The sequence below is a fragment of the Toxotes jaculatrix genome, chromosome 18 (genome assembly GCF_017976425.1).
Source record: "Toxotes jaculatrix isolate fToxJac2 chromosome 18, fToxJac2.pri, whole genome shotgun sequence".
NCBI classification, from domain to species: domain Eukaryota; kingdom Metazoa; phylum Chordata; class Actinopteri; family Toxotidae; genus Toxotes; species Toxotes jaculatrix.
The window spans coordinates 3,396,540-3,415,511 of NC_054411.1; the positions used below are offsets into that span (position 1 = coordinate 3,396,540).

At 41.8% G+C, this 18,972-nt stretch overlaps 2 protein-coding genes across 3 annotated transcripts; both read right to left on the reverse strand.

The window, feature by feature from the left end:
* Positions 1-267: 267 nt before the first annotated feature.
* On the reverse strand, positions 268-10,617 carry limd2 (LIM domain containing 2). Its single transcript, XM_041063604.1, has 4 exons — positions 10,419-10,617; positions 3,791-3,835; positions 3,417-3,553; positions 268-3,311 (listed from the first exon to the last, which is right to left on the reverse strand). The coding sequence occupies exons 1-4, from the start codon at positions 10,419-10,421 to the stop codon at positions 3,152-3,154; spliced, it is 345 nt and encodes a 114-aa protein (XP_040919538.1). The 5' UTR covers positions 10,422-10,617; the 3' UTR covers positions 268-3,151.
* Positions 10,618-11,663: 1,046 nt separating this feature from the next.
* On the reverse strand, positions 11,664-18,969 carry ddx42 (DEAD (Asp-Glu-Ala-Asp) box helicase 42). Of its 2 annotated transcripts, XM_041063596.1 has the most exons (18): positions 18,913-18,969; positions 17,788-18,006; positions 17,501-17,651; positions 17,340-17,401; positions 16,863-16,899; positions 16,323-16,475; positions 16,095-16,199; positions 15,885-16,004; positions 15,605-15,781; positions 15,348-15,476; positions 15,141-15,240; positions 15,010-15,057; positions 14,830-14,927; positions 14,462-14,738; positions 14,035-14,261; positions 13,816-13,926; positions 13,468-13,587; positions 11,664-12,987 (listed from the first exon to the last, which is right to left on the reverse strand). In XM_041063596.1, the coding sequence occupies exons 2-18, from the start codon at positions 17,997-17,999 to the stop codon at positions 12,391-12,393; spliced, it is 2,724 nt and encodes a 907-aa protein (XP_040919530.1). In that variant the 5' UTR covers positions 18,000-18,006; positions 18,913-18,969; the 3' UTR covers positions 11,664-12,390. The 2 variants fall into 2 exon arrangements, with proteins under 2 accessions (XP_040919530.1, XP_040919531.1); XM_041063597.1 differs by lacking the exons at positions 16,863-16,899; positions 17,788-18,006; positions 18,913-18,969 and having other exon boundaries at positions 17,501-17,557.
* Positions 18,970-18,972: the final 3 nt, after the last annotated feature.

Sequence of the window (18,972 nt, forward strand, 5' to 3'; positions counted from 1 at the left end):
TATTATTAGAGAGGTGGGACCAGCTGTGACGTCGGTTGGAGTCATGCTCCCTTCACTGCTTTCGGAAAATCGGAATTTCAGCTCCTCGCTCGCCTTTCCTTCTTTTACTTAAAGAAACTGAATGCTTCTTCCACCACACCAACATGGAGTCACAGGTTTACAATCTATTGGTCATATTTATTTAATAAATTGATTGGTATCCGTAACCTCTTGGGAATTTAAGGATTTAGACACCTTGACATAAATAAACACAAGAAAGTCGATGCATTCAATCAACACCAGCATTTTATTTTTTTTTTCTCCAAAAGCATGTAAAAAACAAAAATAAAAGAAAGAAAATGCACAAAATGATTGTGTATATTTGCGCAGAAAGGGGGCGCTTACATTTTTTAAAATGTTCATACCACAGCTAAGCAATAGAGAGAAGGGAGAACAGAGGAGAAAGACTGCCAACACAGTCCAAGCGTCCTTTTGCTGTAAGGCCACCTCAATCCACAGGTCAAGTCTGTAATACAGAATACATTTTTCAAAGATGCATACATTTAAAATGTCTCCATGACAACAGCATTGAAAAGTAAGTCCACATCAAGTTTAGCACAAAAATGAAATGACTCACAGATTTAACATTTACCACGTTACACTGCAATCATTCACCTGAGCCTCTTGGCACCAGTGTAAAGTGTACCTTGTCTGCTCTGTTACACTTAGAAGTTGCAATTCACAGATTTTGCAGCTGTACCTTGGCGAACTGCTAACGGAGAATGACAAAACAGCATTTCTAGATACAATACTCTTGATCTTAAAGCATTCTCAGGGATCCAGAGGACCATTTTAAAATGACAAAAATGAAATATAAAATATACATTGTCACACACACAGTAGAACTTGAATTATTGTACATTACACGTGGCTAAAAAGTGGTTAGATAGAGAAAAAAATGGCTGCTGGTTGAGTGAAGTAATTCAATGATAAAAAGTGGGACTCAAGAGTAAGCAGGTCTGTTTCTGAAAAGGCATGATCAGGAGATTTCTTTGTAAAGAACTGTGCACTCAAAAGGTCTGGTTTGAAAAAGCAATAAGATCAGCTATTTATTTCTAAGGCTTCTCTTTAAAAAAAAAAAAGTAGCAAATATCCATCTTAAGTTCAGCTTTCTATTCTGCACAGCATGCTTAAATTCACAGTAAACCTTCAGTCACAAAAAGTACTTTGTGTCATTCAAGTGTCAGTCAAGTCTCAGTGGTATTCAGACATTTTCTAAAATTAGATATTTGAATGGCTTCTGACTCATTCTTTGTGTAGAATGAAATAAAGTTGTGGAAATCTTGTCTAACTGGATTCGTTTATCTTAGGTGCTGCGATTAAATAAGATCAAAAGTGGCTGGAGTGCAGCAGCTGCACTGCAGACTGAGGCAACGTATTAAAAAAAAAAAAAAAAAAACTTCAAATAAAGGCTATGTTGAGAAGTTCTTGGGCAAAGTTATGTTTTTTCCTCTCACACTCAACACTACTGTCACACTTTCCCCAGCAGAGGGTGCTCTGCATTGGGTTTTGCATGGAGCATGCAGGAGCACATCAGGGGACCAACACTGTGACAAACTTCCCATCCACCTACTGTAAATTCCATATTAAGAAATAGGTCCAGGTGCTAAGATGTATTTAGCTAATAAGACATGAGATGAGAACAGGAAGGCATTCATTTAAAAAGGAAACCTGCCCACGCTTACTAGGTGGGACCGGGGGGGGCAACGAATAACAACTGATGTTCAAGACACTATGTTTGGATTGGATCTATGTCCCCATCAAAAGTAGCAAGTTATAAGAACACACTCAAATACAGCGGGGGTGGGGGGGGTCATCACAAGACGCCAAGAACTGACAAGAGAGAAGTGACGATGGAACAAAAGTGTGTGGTTTCCTGCAAGGCTTAAGCTCTGTCCATCAACATTCTCATCTGTGGCACAGAACTGTAACTGAAGTAATCCATTTAACCACATTTTTACAGCTCTTCTTAAAATGTTTCCTACGATGTAGTGACGGGTGTTTACGGACGAGGCCTCGGTTTCCCTGTTATTATCAACATCTTGTCTGGTGATCATGTGTGGTTGCGTGTGCAAGACGAGAGCACAGTATGATGGGGAATGTTCACTAGTCACAAACTACAGCTCTATGTACAGATAGTATACAAAACACAATTTGAGAATTCCATTAAAATTTCAACCATAAAAGCTCAGAGAGGATCAACTTATGCAATGACATCAATCGAATCCAAACTCAAGTGCCTCTAAAAACGTTAAAAAGTGAACTGCTATGCATCAATGAGACAAATAAAATCATTCACAACACAAAAGGTCGATAAAGTCGTAAGATAAGGCTATTAAGACCCAGTCATACCAACATGCAACGATAAGACTCGAACTGGTCGTTAAAACAAGAACAAACCATGGGATGATGCGAACAATAATAAAACTAAAATTAAAAACACGGAGGTGAGCTGTTGCTGATGTGCGCGGTTATTTTACAGTACTCTGTACCCTGTTTGTTCCTCAAATATCTGAAACCTGACAAAAGTGTCTCTGACAGCAAAGTCACAATACTGAGGACTATTATTTTGATTTGTGTTTTGCTAAAATGAGGAAATATGCAATATTTTTAAGAATCCTTGGGTGAAAATTGACCTGAGTGTATGCTCTACTGCAAAACATGGATGCACTGTAACCCCTCTGATATGTTCGCCTGAGCATACAGTTTTCCAAAAAGAACGGGTGCAAATTATTAAAAACAAAAAAAAAAAAAAAAGAAGAAGAAAATAAAAGAAATTATTATTTTACTCCCCATACCAGAGAAGATTTTTGGTCACAATCAACTACCAATTCCAAACAGGAAATTGGAAAATAAAGTAAAAAAAAATACAGATTATCAATAAAATCAAACCCAAAATATCCCTAAAATGAATTTTTAAGTGGTATGGATTAAGACTGGCCAGTCATTTCCGAACTGTTTGTGCATGTATCTGTTCTGATGGCATTTAAAAAGCGAGTGAGCGTGTGAGTGAGCCCCAGCATATGAGGCATGTGCTCATTGTGATGTATTGGAGGTGTTAGGAGGAAGCAAAGGAAGAGGCAAGGCTGGGATGGGACACAGGGAGACATGATTATGCTGTCTTTGTTATATTGTCTGTATCCTTGGAGGCCCAGAGCTCTTTGTGCTGTTTGCGTCCAAAGCCCTCGTCGTAGTTGCCTTTGCTTTTGAACAGCTGTTGGAAGTGGGGTTTGCAGTAAAATTCACCTTGAAGAGCTGCAAATGTGCCAAGGCTGCCGGGAAGGGAGGGATTACACAGTTATATACAAACCAAAGGAGTCAGGAGAAGAAGAAAGTCAAGTAAACACACAAAGAAACAGTGAACTGTATATAGTCACCTGAGTTTGGCGTTGCAGTGCTTGCAGCAGAAGCATGCTGAATGGAAGACCTGGTTGTTGGCAACCAATCTCTCCATTGGGTATACCGTTTTCTCACATGATGAACAGACTTCCTTTTGAGTCTTAAAGCTGAAGGACTGAGCATAAACACAGATTTACCATCAGACACACAAACAGGAGGTGATCTAAGCCTTGATCTTCAGCAAGACGAAAGCTGGCTTTGACAAAAGACACAAAATGCAGGAAAGACTTCCTCCGCTCTCTCCTGAGATCAAAGGCCGATGAAAGTGAAGTGGGGCAAGAGCAACACACACAGACGAACAGAGGACAATGTATGAGAGATGAGAAAGAGAAGACGGACAATGTATATTTACCTTTGATCGCTGGACAGGTTTCTCTTCAGTGGGGGTTCTGGTGTCCTGGGAAAGCAAAGGAAAACAAATTTAACATGAACAAATGTGTTTAAACGTGTGTACAGACGTCCGTTGTGTTCTACAGTGGAACAACAAATATGGGTCGACATCAGCAGTCAATATCTGACCTATTAGGTTACAGGCAACAAAAGAGCTTCACAAGGACGGATATTTTGTACTGTCCTCTTATTACCTTTATCAGCGTGTTAGTATTGTCAATCTGATCTGTCTTTCTCTCCCCCTCTTTCTATTTGCTCCATCTGTCTCTTTGCACCCCTGGGAGAGGATCAGGTGCCTTCTGTCTGGTCATGTGAGCCGAGCTGCGGGCGACTCCGCACGGGGCTGCAGCTCAGAATCGGCCTACCGGTTAAGAAACTTCACAAGCCAGTATCACACGAAATCTCTTACAAAATGTTGGGAGATTTCTCAGTGAAGTCACATGACTGACACCTATTCTGCCGGTCGTTACCTTTGAAGCTACCTTATGCTTTTACAGCTTTGTAATCCATGCATGTAATGAAGCATTTCCTTCACTCAAGCCTATAATCATGCAAAACTGTGGCTTTACTCTTTAATTTTCAGGCTGCCATTTAACACAGGTCATCACATTTCTGTGCACACTGTAGGCGTCGATGTTTTTGTCACATAATTGCAGTTTGGTTAGCAATGACAGGAGGAACTGACCTCGCCGAGGCACTGAGAAGGTTAAGAGGAAAGAGAAAAGCTTGCACGATCTCAAGCTGGAGGAAGTTGCACACGAGTAATGACTGTATCTGCCCTCTGGAGTATTGCAGCCGGTCCCCAGGAGCAACAAGCACAGCCTCATCTTTAAGCAGGACTAACAGGTAGTTCAAGCAGATAATAAACAGAGAGACATTCACACGTACACAGTGACTGCCATGGAAAAGCCAGTGTGCGGGGAAGAAGGGCAGCCCCTGTTCAGGCGGGGGGGGGGGGGAAGTCCACTGCCGACTCTGCTAAAACCCTGTTATGTAAGGCAGTTTGGCTGGAGCTGGAGGTAGGGGTGGATGAAGGGGGATTGTGGGGCTGCGACCAAACTTGCAAAGAGAGTGAGTGAGAGAGCTTTGGCATCAGAAATAACTGCTGCTTACTCCTTGAATCGATTTGTAGGAAAAGAAATAAGAATAGTAAATAAAAATAATGACATATAAATAATGATAATAACAATCACTTAGCAATCCAATACTGCTGAGTCCTTGTAACTTGCCGAAAATATTACAGATTGTAAACAGTAATCAAGGCTTTACCAGAGAAACTTTTCATTTAAATATCAACTCTGGCCCAAGTGTGGGTAATAAGAAGTGCTGAAGCTAAGCATGCAACAAGTTTCTCTTCAAAAGGTGTCACCGTCATGACCAGCACAAAGTTTTCAGTGTGCATTAACCACAAAACTCGTGCTGACCCAGAAGTCCTGCTCACTGATGTGCAACACTGCTCCAAAGCTAATACAACCAGAGATGTTAAAGTCACAGTGATCACAGTTTAAAGAGCATGACGAGATCTCTGGGATTCACAAATTCATATAGTCTCACAGTGTATATACTGTTATTTCATGTTTCCTTATCTGTAGATCAGTTGTGAGTTCATCTGGAGGGAGCAGTCTACAACTGCATGAAAGCTGCCTCTGTGTTGTAATTTGCATACTATTTTTGCCCCTCTTGAGTGGTACATTAGGGCAACAGCAAAGTACGATGAACAGCAAGACTGTTATCTGCACTTATGGGAACCGGATGACATGCTTTCGAAATAATTGTCTCATTAACAGTGAGGCCACGGAGCTTCCTGTAGATGCAATCATATCTGTCTCCTCTTTATCCCTGGATCCTCTTAAGTTCAGTTAATGTTGCTGTGAGCAGCCCACACTTTGCCGGTTGTCTAGAGTGCTGCATGCTAGACCACTTCCTGTTGGTGCAGCACAGCTGCTGAGCCATTTGATCTTTTCAAAATTATTGAACATAACTGAAGTTTGAATCTGTAAGTTCTCACAGTACGTTTACAGAGAAGGTTTACTTCGGTGGGATGCTGAAAACGAGGTCAGTCAGGGGTTCATTTGTACATATGAAATCATGAAATTAATGTGGCCAAAAAGGGAAAAGTGATCTAAGTGAAAGCATAGAATTGCCAATTTCTTTTTTTTTTTTTTTGGTAAAAAGAACGCAGCAAGCTTAGTTACCATGTTAGGGGATAGGCATGCATTCCAAACACACACAGACACACACATACACAGACATCCAGGAAGACTTCAGATTAGCCTGTGCCATCTTGTCTTCTCTTGCCTTATATGTACATGAGTCTCAATTGCCACCAAACGGCACAAATGTGACAGGAAGTTGTTATGACACATCTGGCTTCCTCCGAGTCCCAACGGGGACAGCAGCAGCTAAACCCCTAGCTGACATCCATCCCAATAAATGACTCCTAATGACCCTTTGTCCTGTATGAATGCTTTGGGGTACAGGGGGCATAAACTACAAGAGAATCGTGATATCCGCCCGGAAACATACTACTCACAAATTACCACAACAGTCCTCCTAACTAATACAGGAGATAAGAAACTGCATGGAAGTGCGGGCAATGAAAAGTGAACAAAGTGTCCAATGTAAAGTTGAATAAAGCAGGTTTGTGGTGTATGTAATTAGCTCTGCCATGCCCAGCTCTGTTTTAACTGTGAAGCAATTTGACATACCAGTGTGTGAGAGAGGCTAGAGCCAGCTGGAGAGTTGTATCTTACCAAACAAAGACCACTTTCACACCAGTGGTGAAATCTTCTTGCAACAGAGCCTCAACTCTTACCTCACAGCATCAATCCCTCACAGTGAGCCCTCGCTTCAGTTTTAATCACACCTGCACATGTATGCCTGTGTGTTTGTGTGTTTCTGTGTTCAGGTTACAATCACCCCAGAGCTATCTGATGGAGGCTTTCTCTGTTTATGTGTTTAAAAGGAAAAGTATTGGGAAATACAGTCATTTGCTTTTTTGCCTTTCTCGCCAGAGTTAGATGAAAAAAACTCAGATACCACGTTCATGTCTGTAGGGTAAGTATGAGGCTACAGTCAGCAGCCAGTTAGCTTAGCTTAGCATGGAAACAGAAAAAACTTCTTAAGAATTTCTTGAAGAGAAAGTCTGGCACATAACTTCTGTGTAAAACCACAACTTGACATTTTTTTTTACAAATCAAACAAGATATAAATGTTAGTATGTGGATTTTTTTTTACCCTCTGACAGAGCGAGGTTAGTCCCCCACACAGTACACACTGTGTGCACTGCAACAGGCCCCTAGAAGGGAAGGCAGGCCTTATGTTAACAAATGTCTTATGTCATTAATCCAAAGCAAGGCTCAGACTCTCTCTCATTCCTTATTATATTTAGAAACAACATCATTGTTTAATCGTTTGGGACAGCAGGGAGGAATTAAAAAGAAAAAAACAGATGTGAAGCACCTCGTCCTTTACACACATCAAAACAGTGTTAATAAGTCCATCTGTCCGATGTCAAGGAGTTTGACATGAATATAATCATAACAAAAAACATTTTCCAGTCCAATGCCAGCAACATAAACCACGAGTCTTAAGATTGCATCTTACTGCGTATTGCATTTTCTGGACCTGCAAGCCATGGCACTGATCCAACAACTAAAACTGCTGCTGCAAGGAAGATATATAGCGTCTCCCTGACAGCAATCTTCCATTAGTAACTCTGAACATGCAGAGACCAAGTAAGTTATGTGGACGAGATGACTGAGACAAAAAACACTCATGTCTGGTATGAGCTTAATAAAAAAAGTTTCCCTGTGATGGAAAATTGAGTATGAGCAGAACATGAGGTTTTGACACTTGTTGGGGAACTAAATGAAAGCAGAATGAAACAGTCTGATCCGTCTGCATGCAGACAGAGGCTCATCACACCAGTCTGTGGAGCGATTGGTCAGCCACTACTTCTCTACCCCTTTAGAACTTCCTGTATACAACGAGATGACGGGGCACTTTGCTGTGTTTGACTGCAAAGAGACATTTGGTCTGTGTGTCTCTCTAGCAAACTGATGGACACTTGTTTTTTCACTTCCTGTCTGCGGAGGCTGCTTATCCAAACATGCAACGATGTTAATGTGGGATAACAAGCACTGCAACACTGGCTGTCACGAAAAAGGTGGAGAAATAAGGGCTACAGCTAACGTACAATTTCTCAGAGCACAAGATGATGTTTTCAAATGTTTTATTTGACCAACAGTCCAAAACTAATTGAATAATTACATTTTTGTTTCAGCTCTAGAGACAGTGTTTATGAAGTTTTTTATTCTTTCTGTTGATTCAAAGAAGAACTGAAGCTTTTCAGGTGTTAGGGAAAAAAAACAAATTTTACTATGCATCGTTTGCATGTTCCATTTCTGAGAAGCAGGCTGCCCTTTCAGATAGAGAAAAGTGAAACTGATTTTTCACTTTTAATAAGTCAGCAACTTTTGCTCCCATAAAGCTAAGTTTGGTGCTGGTATGCTGCAGCAGCTGGTCTGGTTATATTTTCTTTAAGTGCAAAACCAGTGTCAGCCTGTGAAAGAATGTGTCGAGGACCCAGAGCCTGTGTTGACTTGACACAGTGAGAGGTTGCTGGATGGAATCTGCAAACTCTCTGAAGGTTGTGAAGAAATAGCCTCAAGTGCTACAAATGATCAGATGTTATCATGTGCTGCAGGAGTGGGAACCCTTCACAACAGAACTGTCCTTCAGGACTGGAATTCAAGACAACATGCCCTATCCTGCCTTTGAACAAAAAAAAAAACAAAAAAAAAAATCTTACATGCAAAGATCTCCCCAGAGGAGAAGAGAAAATGAGGTAAACTTTAAAATCATACATTTATAAAAGGTTTCTAAATGTTTTTAATTGGTTCATAGAGTGCACTCGTACACATATACTGTATGTGCCAAATAGGCAATCAGACATTTGTCTGTTGTCTGAAAAAGATTGACCTCTAAACTACACACAGCTGATTTGGCTTGCAAAAAAAGTGTCCATGTCCAAGTGCAGCACACGTCACAAAACACAATTAAGACAAAGAAAAAAATCCACGAAAATGTGAATAGACAGGTATGCTGCTAGTTAAAACTATTTCTATGACCACTTTTGCCTGCAGCTCTGTGGCTTGGACCTGCTGGCGACCCATTTAATACTGATCTGCACATCTGACAGCAGGCAAACATCCCCCCCCTTCTCAGCATATGGCACTTCTAACAAACAAAATCAGATTTTTGTGCCGTTAATGGTAATTGTTTGACCGGTGAGCACACGGTCAAACAAAATAAATGTTATTAGTCCTCAATGTGCAGCTTTGTATAATGTGCTTTGTCTAAATCCGCATTACTTATTTATTTTTTGGACAAACGAGTCAGTCAGTCAAATTGCAACAGCAGCCTCTAAAATCCATCAGAACACTGGCGTAAATCAGCCAAAGGAGCAGGGCGTCAATCTGTGCTGTCAACTCTGACTGAAATTACAGTCAAGCAGTCCACTGACAGCGGCAGCAAATGAAAATGACCATATACTTACTTAAGCCTTGTCACCATATGCCAGGGTTATAATGACAGACTGCTGTAGATGTGGTGCCCTGGATGGATAAAAAGTGGTTTTACCAGACCACAGAGCAGCTTATAAACTACTTGACAAAACAAACACAGGCGCTACATTTGTATAAAACGGAGCGTTTTGATCTAATGCTGAAAATCCAGTCCCCTCATCCACTCATCTGACAATCACAGCAGCTGTAGGTGAGTTCATAAGCTGCAGTGGATATTTTATGAACCATTTAGTTTGAATGAGAATGGCTGCATACACACTAGTGTCCTTAGATAAACCGGTATTCAGCAGGTTTAAAATGAAAGCACTGCTCTCATCGCTGTGCTTATTTGTTTAATTTGGTTTGTTTAGGGTTTATAGGGTTAAATTATTTGCAAATCTCTTTCACAGAGTACTTGACTGTGCGGACTTGATTTACTACATGCACCACTCAGCAGGCCAGCTATAACCCTGATCTGCAAATACACAAATTCATCTGCTGTGGTTGGAAACTGCTGCTCAAACAAAACAAAAACACCACATAAAATTAAACCACTCATCAATTTACAATTCGGCCACTACGAAGAAAAAAATTATTAATGATCAGGTAGAAAAAGAGGTTCTCCAGCAAGCAGGGATAATGTGATTTAAATGTATTATTGACCTGATTTAAATCGCATTGTTAGTTAATATTAATTAGCCTATCAAGCTAGCTACTAGGCGTTAAAACAAGCGGCGCATTGCTAGCATTTTGAGGAGCACGGTGGCGGGCGTTTAAATATCCTTTAAATAAACAAACTCTTCCTCTAGTGCCTAAATACTGCATTTAAACCCAAGATTAACACCGTGGCTTACACAACAAACCGGCTCTTGGTTAGCTAAACCACGGGTGAGCGGACGGACATCATCACCTCACCTCATCTCATCTCACCAAAAAAGAAAAAAAAAAAAAACAGGAGCCGGGAGGAGAGCGGCGGAGGGAGGGGAGGCTGCAGACACACAACAGCCGAGCAAAAGCACTCACCATCTGCGCTTCTTGTCTGCGGCACACTGGCTGGAAAACGCAGAGTCTGTTCACTCGGTTGGCTGGAGGTGGATATCGGCTCTCTCATTCACTTTTCTGGGAGGCTTTGTTGCAGACGCTGGCCCCGGAGCCGGTGAGTTTCTACCCTGCGTTTCGCTCCTCGTCTCGGTTTTCAACAGAACGTTTTTTTTTTTTTTTTTTGCTTCGACAGGATGTCGCACGCTATTGGTTCACATCTGCTCCCGATGCCTTCAGGGGTTGTCGGACAAATCATAACTACGTCTGGAACACCGCATGTGACTTTCAAGCTCTCATGTAAATATTACCCTTCCACGCTTCCACTTCCACATTTATTTAAAGAGTTTTAAGTCTGTTTTAGTCTGTCCTACAACAACAGACGGGTTCTCGGGTGAATAATGAAGCAGCATGTGCTTGCTGTAATAATCCCTCCTGTTCTTACCTACTTCCATTAAGAGATCTCTTCTTAATGAGCTTTCAGTGTAAGTGATGGGGGACAAAATCCACAGCCCTCTGCTGCAGTTCAAAAGGGAAACACGGTCCTGTACCCACAGAAGCCTCAGCTTGTTTTTCTTGAGCTATGTTGTGGTTTGGATTTTGATGCCTGCTGTGGATCATTGTCCTGTAGTAGAGCCCAGACTCTTTTCAGTTTCACTTTTTTTGACTGACTGTGGGACATTTTTATCCAGAATTTGCTGATATTTGGTGGAATCCATTTTCTCACATCCACATTTCTTGTGCAACTGGCTGCCACCCAGCCTCAAAGCAGAAGCACTAGGGTTCACTGCCCTCAAGTGGGGAAAGTGAGAAACGATATATATTTGTAACAAAGACCTTCTCCATTTGTTGCTCATTATTGGTCTGTTTATCTCAGTCATCAACTGTTGGTAAAAACTGTATTAAGATAATAGTTCTGGTATTAGTTTATTTTTTAAATGTTGTTTATACTGAAGACTGAATGCATGGTATTTTATAATGTATCCTCCAAATGTAAAATATTCTCTTTTTAAAGCAGTCAGCATGTCTGTTGCTCTGCCTCTTGAATTTCACATAATAGGTCAAAATAAAACAGTATTAACTATGTAACTGCTTGAAAGAGCCAAGTATTGCAGATGAATTAAGTGATCAGAGAATTTTCAGAAGTGAGCACAAAACCTTGTGTTCTATGATAAAACTGAGTGGTTGACACAGATTGACTGTCATAGAAAACACATACGAAAACAGATGCCAAAGGAGTATTTTTAATCAAAACTTCACATTTTCCAGTTGTGAATGAACACATGAAATCCCTCTCATACAAATAAATGCATCATCTTCTTCTTCAAAGCATAGACAGACTAAATGCCAACAGAAGGCACTTTACTAAAACTTGAATACCAGACACAGAGAGAGTTATACATAGTTTTTTTGAAATGCTCTTGTGTGACTGAATCATCACAGAGTGCCTTCAAAAATCAAACAGTTCTAAGAGTTAAGCTTTGTACATTAACAAAATTCAAACACACACAAACACACTTGGCAAAAATCCATTAGGAAAAGATAACACGTCAGGTTTGCAAGCACAAAAGCATGTTAGGAGCTAAGTGAGAAGATACAAGTAACAACCAACACATCCTAACGTTGAATTGTTCATTGAATGCAGGACTCATTGCAGCTCTATTGCTTGATCCTACTGACTTACAATAACAACAGTCTTGATGGTGTATGTACAGTGGCTGTCTCTGAGCTGCTTGTGTTGATCTGTCTGACACACACTGTTGAAGCTCTGACCACATCATGAGGTCCTAGCCAAGCTGACAGTAGCATCAGTACACTTCTCACTTATTTGGTGTTCACAAAACCCACCCTACAACCCTGTGCTTCTGCCATCCTCTGATATCTGCCTACAAAGACAAGCTTGTCATGGAGCAGTTGGTTGCACATATTATTCTACTGATGTGTTTATGTTTTTTCTTTAGTTGTCCCACCTGCTCTTTCTACGCTTTGGTGGTTCAGGGACCGCAAAGCTATCATCTCCTTTGTCCCTTCCCTCACTACTCCCCCTGTCTCCCCCATCTCTGTCACTCCTTCTGTCATCTCTGTCCCTCTTGCTTCCATCTCCGTTACGACTATCGCCGTGGCGGCTGCTGCCGTAGCGGTCCCGGTCCCCGTAGCGGTCACGATCTCTGTCTCCATGCCGATCTCGGTCACTGTAGCGATCCTCACTGCTGTGCCGGTCGCTCCTCTCACTGTGGCGGTGGTAACTGTCCCCATGGCGACCCCGGTCCTCGCCATGTCTGTCCCGTGAGCTGTCTCTCTGTGAGGGAGGTGCAGGTGGTGGGTAGCTGTGCTGTGAACTGGTCTGAAGGGTGGGCACTGAGCTCAGGGAGCCAGGGCTGGTGAAGCCAGACATTGACAAGGTGGCACAGTGGGACCTTTCTGAGCCATTGGCAGCCTCTGTTGGCACAGAGCTCAGACTGCCAGCACTGGTCCAGCCTGACGAGCTGCTAGACTTGGTGCTGAGCTTAGGAGGGCCACTGGATGCAGCCACAAAGTGGCTCTTATACTGAGCCTACAAGAAGAGGAAACATTGAGAAGAAAAGATTAGCTTGGAGGCAAAACAAGGTGCAATAAAACCTCAAAGTAGAGATTTTATTGCCTTGTAACATGAACTGAAAACAAAATATATCTGCACAGTGGTGATGGGAGTGTTAATCTGCTCAGTCATATTAACATTTTTGCCTGTGCTCTCTGGAAACTTCAAAACCTAGAGTTGCAAGTGAGAGAGTGGCAACACAACATGTCATTCCTTAGCAATTCATTTCGGATCAGCGCAGCACAGCATTTGCAATTGGCTAAAGGAAATCCTAATGCAGCAAACAGTAGGCTGTTTAACACGACACGTAACAAATGGAATGCAAATATTAGTTCTAAGTTAAAGTAACTATGGAAAAAAAAATGATGGAAACAAAAAATCGTAAATAGCCAGAATGAATTAAAAATGAAATTGTATGAAATAACTGCAAAATAAATGTAGTTGAAAGACCTTTACCTGGAAGGCTTGTTTCATCGCAGACATGCGGTCTCCCATTGCCCCAGTAGCTGGTTTGCTGTAGCCCTCGAAGCTACTGGTGGACGACAACAAACTGCTGCTGCTGCTGCTGCTCCGTTCCTGCTAACACAACAGAGCACTGCTAGTATCTTTCTGAATTTTAAACAAATACCATCAGTCTCCTCAATCCAGAAGAAATATCTTAGCCATCATGGAGGTTTCAATGCCGTCACAGTTCCAGAGTTCAGGGGTTTAATCTGCATCATTTCTGTTTCTTCATTATTTCACAGAACACAGATCATTATGATCATGAAAAGCAGATTTAATGTCTAGTGGTCAGTAACTCACCGAACTTTCAGCCCCCAGTCCTGGTCTCTCTCTGTAACCAAGACCACCTCCACCAATGTTCAGCTTCTTTCCTTTACCACCCTTGAACCTGGATTTCCTAAACCACGAATTCTGAGAAAAAAAATGTGAAAAGAACAAAGTTAAACTCCACTCCAAAAAGCTAAATGTTTAGGCTGGTTACTAAAAAACATTTCTGATTCTCTCACTTATTTATCTCACCTGCATGGCTAAATCCATCAGTTCTTTAGAAACGGCTTGATTTGCTCCCTCCAGATTTCTCACAAGGTCTCCAGCAAATGTGGTGTCTTTGCTGGTGAGGAGAGTGTAAGCCACGCCCTTCTCTCCAGCACGACCAGTTCGACCAATCCTGTGTGTGTGAGTGTCAATGTCTCGTGCCACATCGTAGTTCACCACTGTGCGAATGGATGGGATGTCCAGACCACGAGCTTGGAAGGAAAAAAAACAGTAGGTCAGAAATGTTCATTTGTGTTAAAACAAAGTAGACAGTAAACAGTTTCTTTACAAATCAAATGCTTGAAATGGGACAAGAATAGGTTCATGTGGATGTTTAAATGTAACCCCACAGGAAGTAAGTGGAACATACAAAACCTCTCCCATCTCCATCACTACCTAGTGTTGTACTCACCAGCTACATCAGTGGCCACCAGAACGAGCAGATTCTTCTTCTTGAAGTCACTGATGACTTTGTTCCTCTCGCTCTGGTCCATATCTCCGTGCAGGAGGCCAAGGCTGTAGCCCTCCTGTGTCAGGTTAGTGGCTAGTTCTTCACAGTTAGCCTTCTTGGTGACGAAGATGAGGACAGAGCCAGCGGAGGTGAACTCGATCAGCCGCCGGGTCAGCCAGCCCCATTTATCTGCCCCGCTGAGCAGCAGCTCCACTACCTGGGTCACATCCTCATTGGCCTGGTCGGAGAGTAAACACACTGCATTTTTGCTACATTTCTAAATATAAGGGCTAATTTAGCGTTGGCAGATGATGTGTGATTCTATGCACCTCTCCAATGTCTCCCTGCACCACACGGATAGGATCTATCAGGATGTCTCTGGCAAGCCTCTCTATCTTCTTTCGAAAAGTAGCGCTGAACAGAAGAGCTGTGAAGGAAATCATATTAAGAATTTTTTTTTAAAGAATTATTTTATACTCCTGACTATGAAACATTGTGTTAATACTTACTCTGTCTATCTGGGCGGACATGGCTAGCAATAGATCTGACCTGATATTCTGAAAGAGAAAAGAGAAATAAGCTGCAGTGCATAAAACAGATTTACAACATCTTTGTAACAGAGCTGATATTTTCAACCCACCAAAGCCCATATCAAACATGCGATCTGCCTCATCAAACACCAGGTATGTCACTCTCTGCAGGGACGTGGCCTTCTTTTTTACATGGTCGATCAGACGACCCTGTGAAAACACACATTAGTAGTAAACCTGTTTGCCGCAGCAGTGGAGCGTGAATTTTCTTCATAGGAGCAAAGTTAAAGACAAAAGGTGGTAGTCTCTCCTCATACCGGAGTGCACACCACAATCTCTGCCCCCTCCTGCAGAGCTTTGGCCTGCTCCCACATGCTGCCTCCTCCATAAACTGCCACAGAACGCAATGAGTAGGCTTTCCCAAAGCGCTTACATTCTGCATGGATCTGGAAAACATTTGAAGTGACACGCATTAGTGCATCAACTGTCTGAAAAAAGTATTTTTTGTTATTATTGCAGCAAAAAGAATTAATCTCTCAAAAACTGACTGAAATCTCTCCTGTTCTTTCTTTACCTGCTGACACAGCTCTCTGGTGGGACACACGATAACTGCAATGGGACCCTCTCCTGCTTCCAACTCCTTCTGGTCCATGATATGAACCAGCATTGGCCAAATAAAAGCTGCAGTTTTGCCACTGCCAGTTTTTGCAATACCAATCATGTCACGCCCGGACAGAGCGATCGGCACGCCCTAGAACCCAGATTCAGAACAAAAACCACGTAAAGTCTTCATCATCGTTAAAAACATTTAATATTCAATTATGTTGCAACCTTGAACTAAGCTTGCACTATACCTGGCACTGAATAGGTGTAGGCTGAGTGTACTCAGACTTGCGGATTTGGTGCATTAGCTGCTCATCAAAGCTGAAGTGGGCAAAGCTGGTGCAAGGTTTTGGAGGGGCAGCACCAGATACCTGAGAAAGAACAGAAGCAGGAAAAATGTATATCACTTTAGCTATGTACCATTAATATACTAACATTCATGAAGTGAGTTGTGGACTTGCCCGCAAGTTCAGTTTCTGCCTTAATTCCAGCATTTGAGCTCCAGTCAGGTTGCTGAGCTCCTCATGCTCATTGTAGAAGTTTTTCTCAAAGGGTGGGTAATCAATCTATGAAAATGGACAAAACAGGTTCCAAAAAGCAAAAAACTCTTCATATAACACATGTTGAATGCATAAAAGCTGATCCACCGTCCTGAACTGTCCATGTTCCTTCAGTATTGTCGACTGTACCTCAGAGTGATCAATAGGAGGAAGTGGCATGATGATTTTCTTGGTGGTAGAGGCAATTGGGTTCCCATCACTGTCATAGTCAATGTTCTCCTCCTCCTCCTCCTGGGTCAGCCCGGCTGTGGGATTCTCTGCCATGTAGCGGAAGTAGGCTTCCTGCAGAGAGCACAACACCTCATGTGAAAAAACTGAGCCGGATTGCTGCTTACCACAGCATCCAGGCACAAAGAACAAAGGGGCTCACAATATACCTGAGGAGACATTCAGCTTTGAAAAGCAAGGATAAATTACTGTTCACAATTTCATATCAACTATTCTGTGACTTATGTGATATATAAAAACATGCTTTACACAAAACAACAATAATAATGTACAAAGGAAAAACATCTCCATCATAATGATCATAAATATGCAACCTGTATGGTCAGATAGAGGGGAAGGCAGGGGGCTTTATAAGAACAGAGAGGGGAAAGAGAATAATTGGTCTGGAGACCTCTCTGATCAGCGATGTAGTGGATTAAAAACTTTGGAGGGCTCACTCACTTGTTCATCTTCTTCTTCAATGTCATCACGAATACCCCTGAAATGACAAGTGGAGAAAAAAAAAACTTCCCTGCGGCTCGTTCATACACCCAAAACAGCCCACATCCCACTATAACTAAGGTCGCTTTGCTTACCTGATGATATCTGTTAAGCCAGCAAAAACACTGCTCTATGTGCCATTCTTTGGGCCAGTAATTAATTAAAAATTAATATATAATTTCTGCATAAAGCTAAATTGATATTGGTTTATGACCTTTGTAAAAGCAATGAATAGTACAAGAGTTAAATAGAAATGACCAGTATGAGTATCCCAAATTAGTGGGCTTTTGGTTTGATTCACAAAATAAAATTCTGATTCAATGGTGGGCAATCCTTTTCCTTCTGGTCAAATTCCAATTTAAACACCTACCTAAGGAGTTCTGAAGCGACTAAAGAAAATCTAACTAATGAAAAAATGTGAACAAATTTAATTCTTACTTGGCTGATTTTTTCTCCTTTTCTTTTTCCTCTAGTTTCTTCATGTCTTTAGCTGCTTGGTTCTGAAGGGAAAAAAACAAGGTTTGTTACAGAAAACAGCAGATTAAGCATTTGGAAATATATACCAGTTTGTCTCTCCCTAACTGCAGTTCTCTTCTCACCTCAACCTCTGCCATGAAGGCATCCAGTGGGTCATCCTCACTGTCTGAGCCACCACCAGACTGCATCTGCTGCCGTGTGGGCGAATTCTCAGCGGGGATGTACGGCAGATCCACATTGCTGCTGGCCTCCTCTTCATCATCTTCAAAATATCTAGTTGAAAAAGACAAAGCTGCACCTTTATAATCAATCAGTACAACAAATCACATCACACACTGAAAGTTTTCTCTGGGGTTGAACTGAACATACGTATAAATACATGAACATGAATGAGAGATGTAATACTCACGCGTTTTCCTCGTCAAAATTAGCTCTTTTCGTTCCTATTTTGTAGAATGATGGGAGCTGCTGGTTCTTCCCATATCCCCCACCTGATCCTGTGGCTCCAAATGATGTGTGAGACTTTTGAGCAAGGCGGGGTTCCTCTTTTTTCCCTGCAAGAGAAAATCCTCCAAACCCAAACCCTCGCTTCACACCTGGACCACCTTTGCTCCAGTTCATGGCTGTGCTGTGAAAAGGAGAGGAGAAACAATATTATACAGTCTTAAAATCCCTCTATTATTGTCCCAAATCTCATTTTAAAAATGTGGTACCTTGGTTTTATGTTTAATTCCCAACAAAATGTGAAGAAGAACTTGTCTGAGCATAAAAATCCCTTTCCATCTTTCCATTTAGTCAATAACAACCACTTATAGAAGGTATATTTTAGTGGACAATCAGGTTTTCACTGTTTATGATAAAGCCAGGTAGTAAATCTCCCTGATGGCCTTTTACTTTGCCAGTGAAATCAACAACGTAAACTTTCAGATACTTTCGCTTTAATTGACGAGCACTCCCCCCACCGCAGCACCATTATCAAGACCAGGACTACCTAAAAAACATAAAGTATAGCGACGTATCTACGTAGCAGTGCAGGTTAAACATAAGACGAATGTTACAATAAATACTCGCAAATCATGGAATATTTTCATTCATGTCCACTGAGGCTTGCATGTCTGCCAAAAAGCAATAGTACAATTACCAGACATATTTTAAATGGGGTTCTGCGGGAGACGACGCTATCAGTCTGAGAAACGTCACCGTGTTAACATGAAGCTAATTAGCCATCTACGAAATACGACGGTACAAAACAATACGGCAGTAGGGTTTTCCTGCTGGTTCCGGTCTGCTACTTTTCCTTACAGCAATTTCATAACAACTGATCACTGGCCATGATTTTTGTACACACAACGCTAGCGTTAGCTCAAGGCCGCAAAATGAGGCCGAGGAAGGGGTGTGCGAGACTGGGGTCGACACTGCCGTGAATGTGGCTTCGTTAGGGTTCCTTTCAGAGCTTCGTGGAGCTCACACCAACGTTTTTCCTTGACTGAAAGTATCAATAATTTTGTAACGCTGGCCAAAAGTGGGTAATTACCTGTTTCGGGCGCCAGAGAAAGCTCCTATGCTGTCATTAGAAGAAGCGGCGCCTACGTCA

What these genes read in the sequence shown, in the direction of transcription:
- ddx42 (XM_041063596.1), bottom strand. Translation starts at nt 17,999, where the DNA reads ATGAACTGGAGCAAAGGTGGTCCAGGTGTGAAGCGAGGGTTTGGGTTT. An exon ending in CCTTCATGGCAGAGGTTGAG is followed by an intron (nt 17,402 to 17,500) that starts GTGAGAAGAGAA and finishes TTTTCCCTTCAG; the next exon opens with AACCAAGCAGCTAAAGACAT. An exon ending in CCAGAGAGCTGTGTCAGCAG is followed by an intron (nt 15,477 to 15,604) that starts GTAAAGAAAGAA and finishes AATGTTTTCCAG; the next exon opens with ATCCATGCAGAATGTAAGCG.
- limd2 (XM_041063604.1), bottom strand. An exon ending in AACCTGTCCAGCGATCAAAG is followed by an intron (nt 3,554 to 3,790) that starts GTAAATATACAT and finishes GTTTATGCTCAG; the next exon opens with TCCTTCAGCTTTAAGACTCA. An exon ending in CACTGCAACGCCAAACTCAG is followed by an intron (nt 3,312 to 3,416) that starts GTGACTATATAC and finishes CCTTCCCGGCAG; the next exon opens with CCTTGGCACATTTGCAGCTC.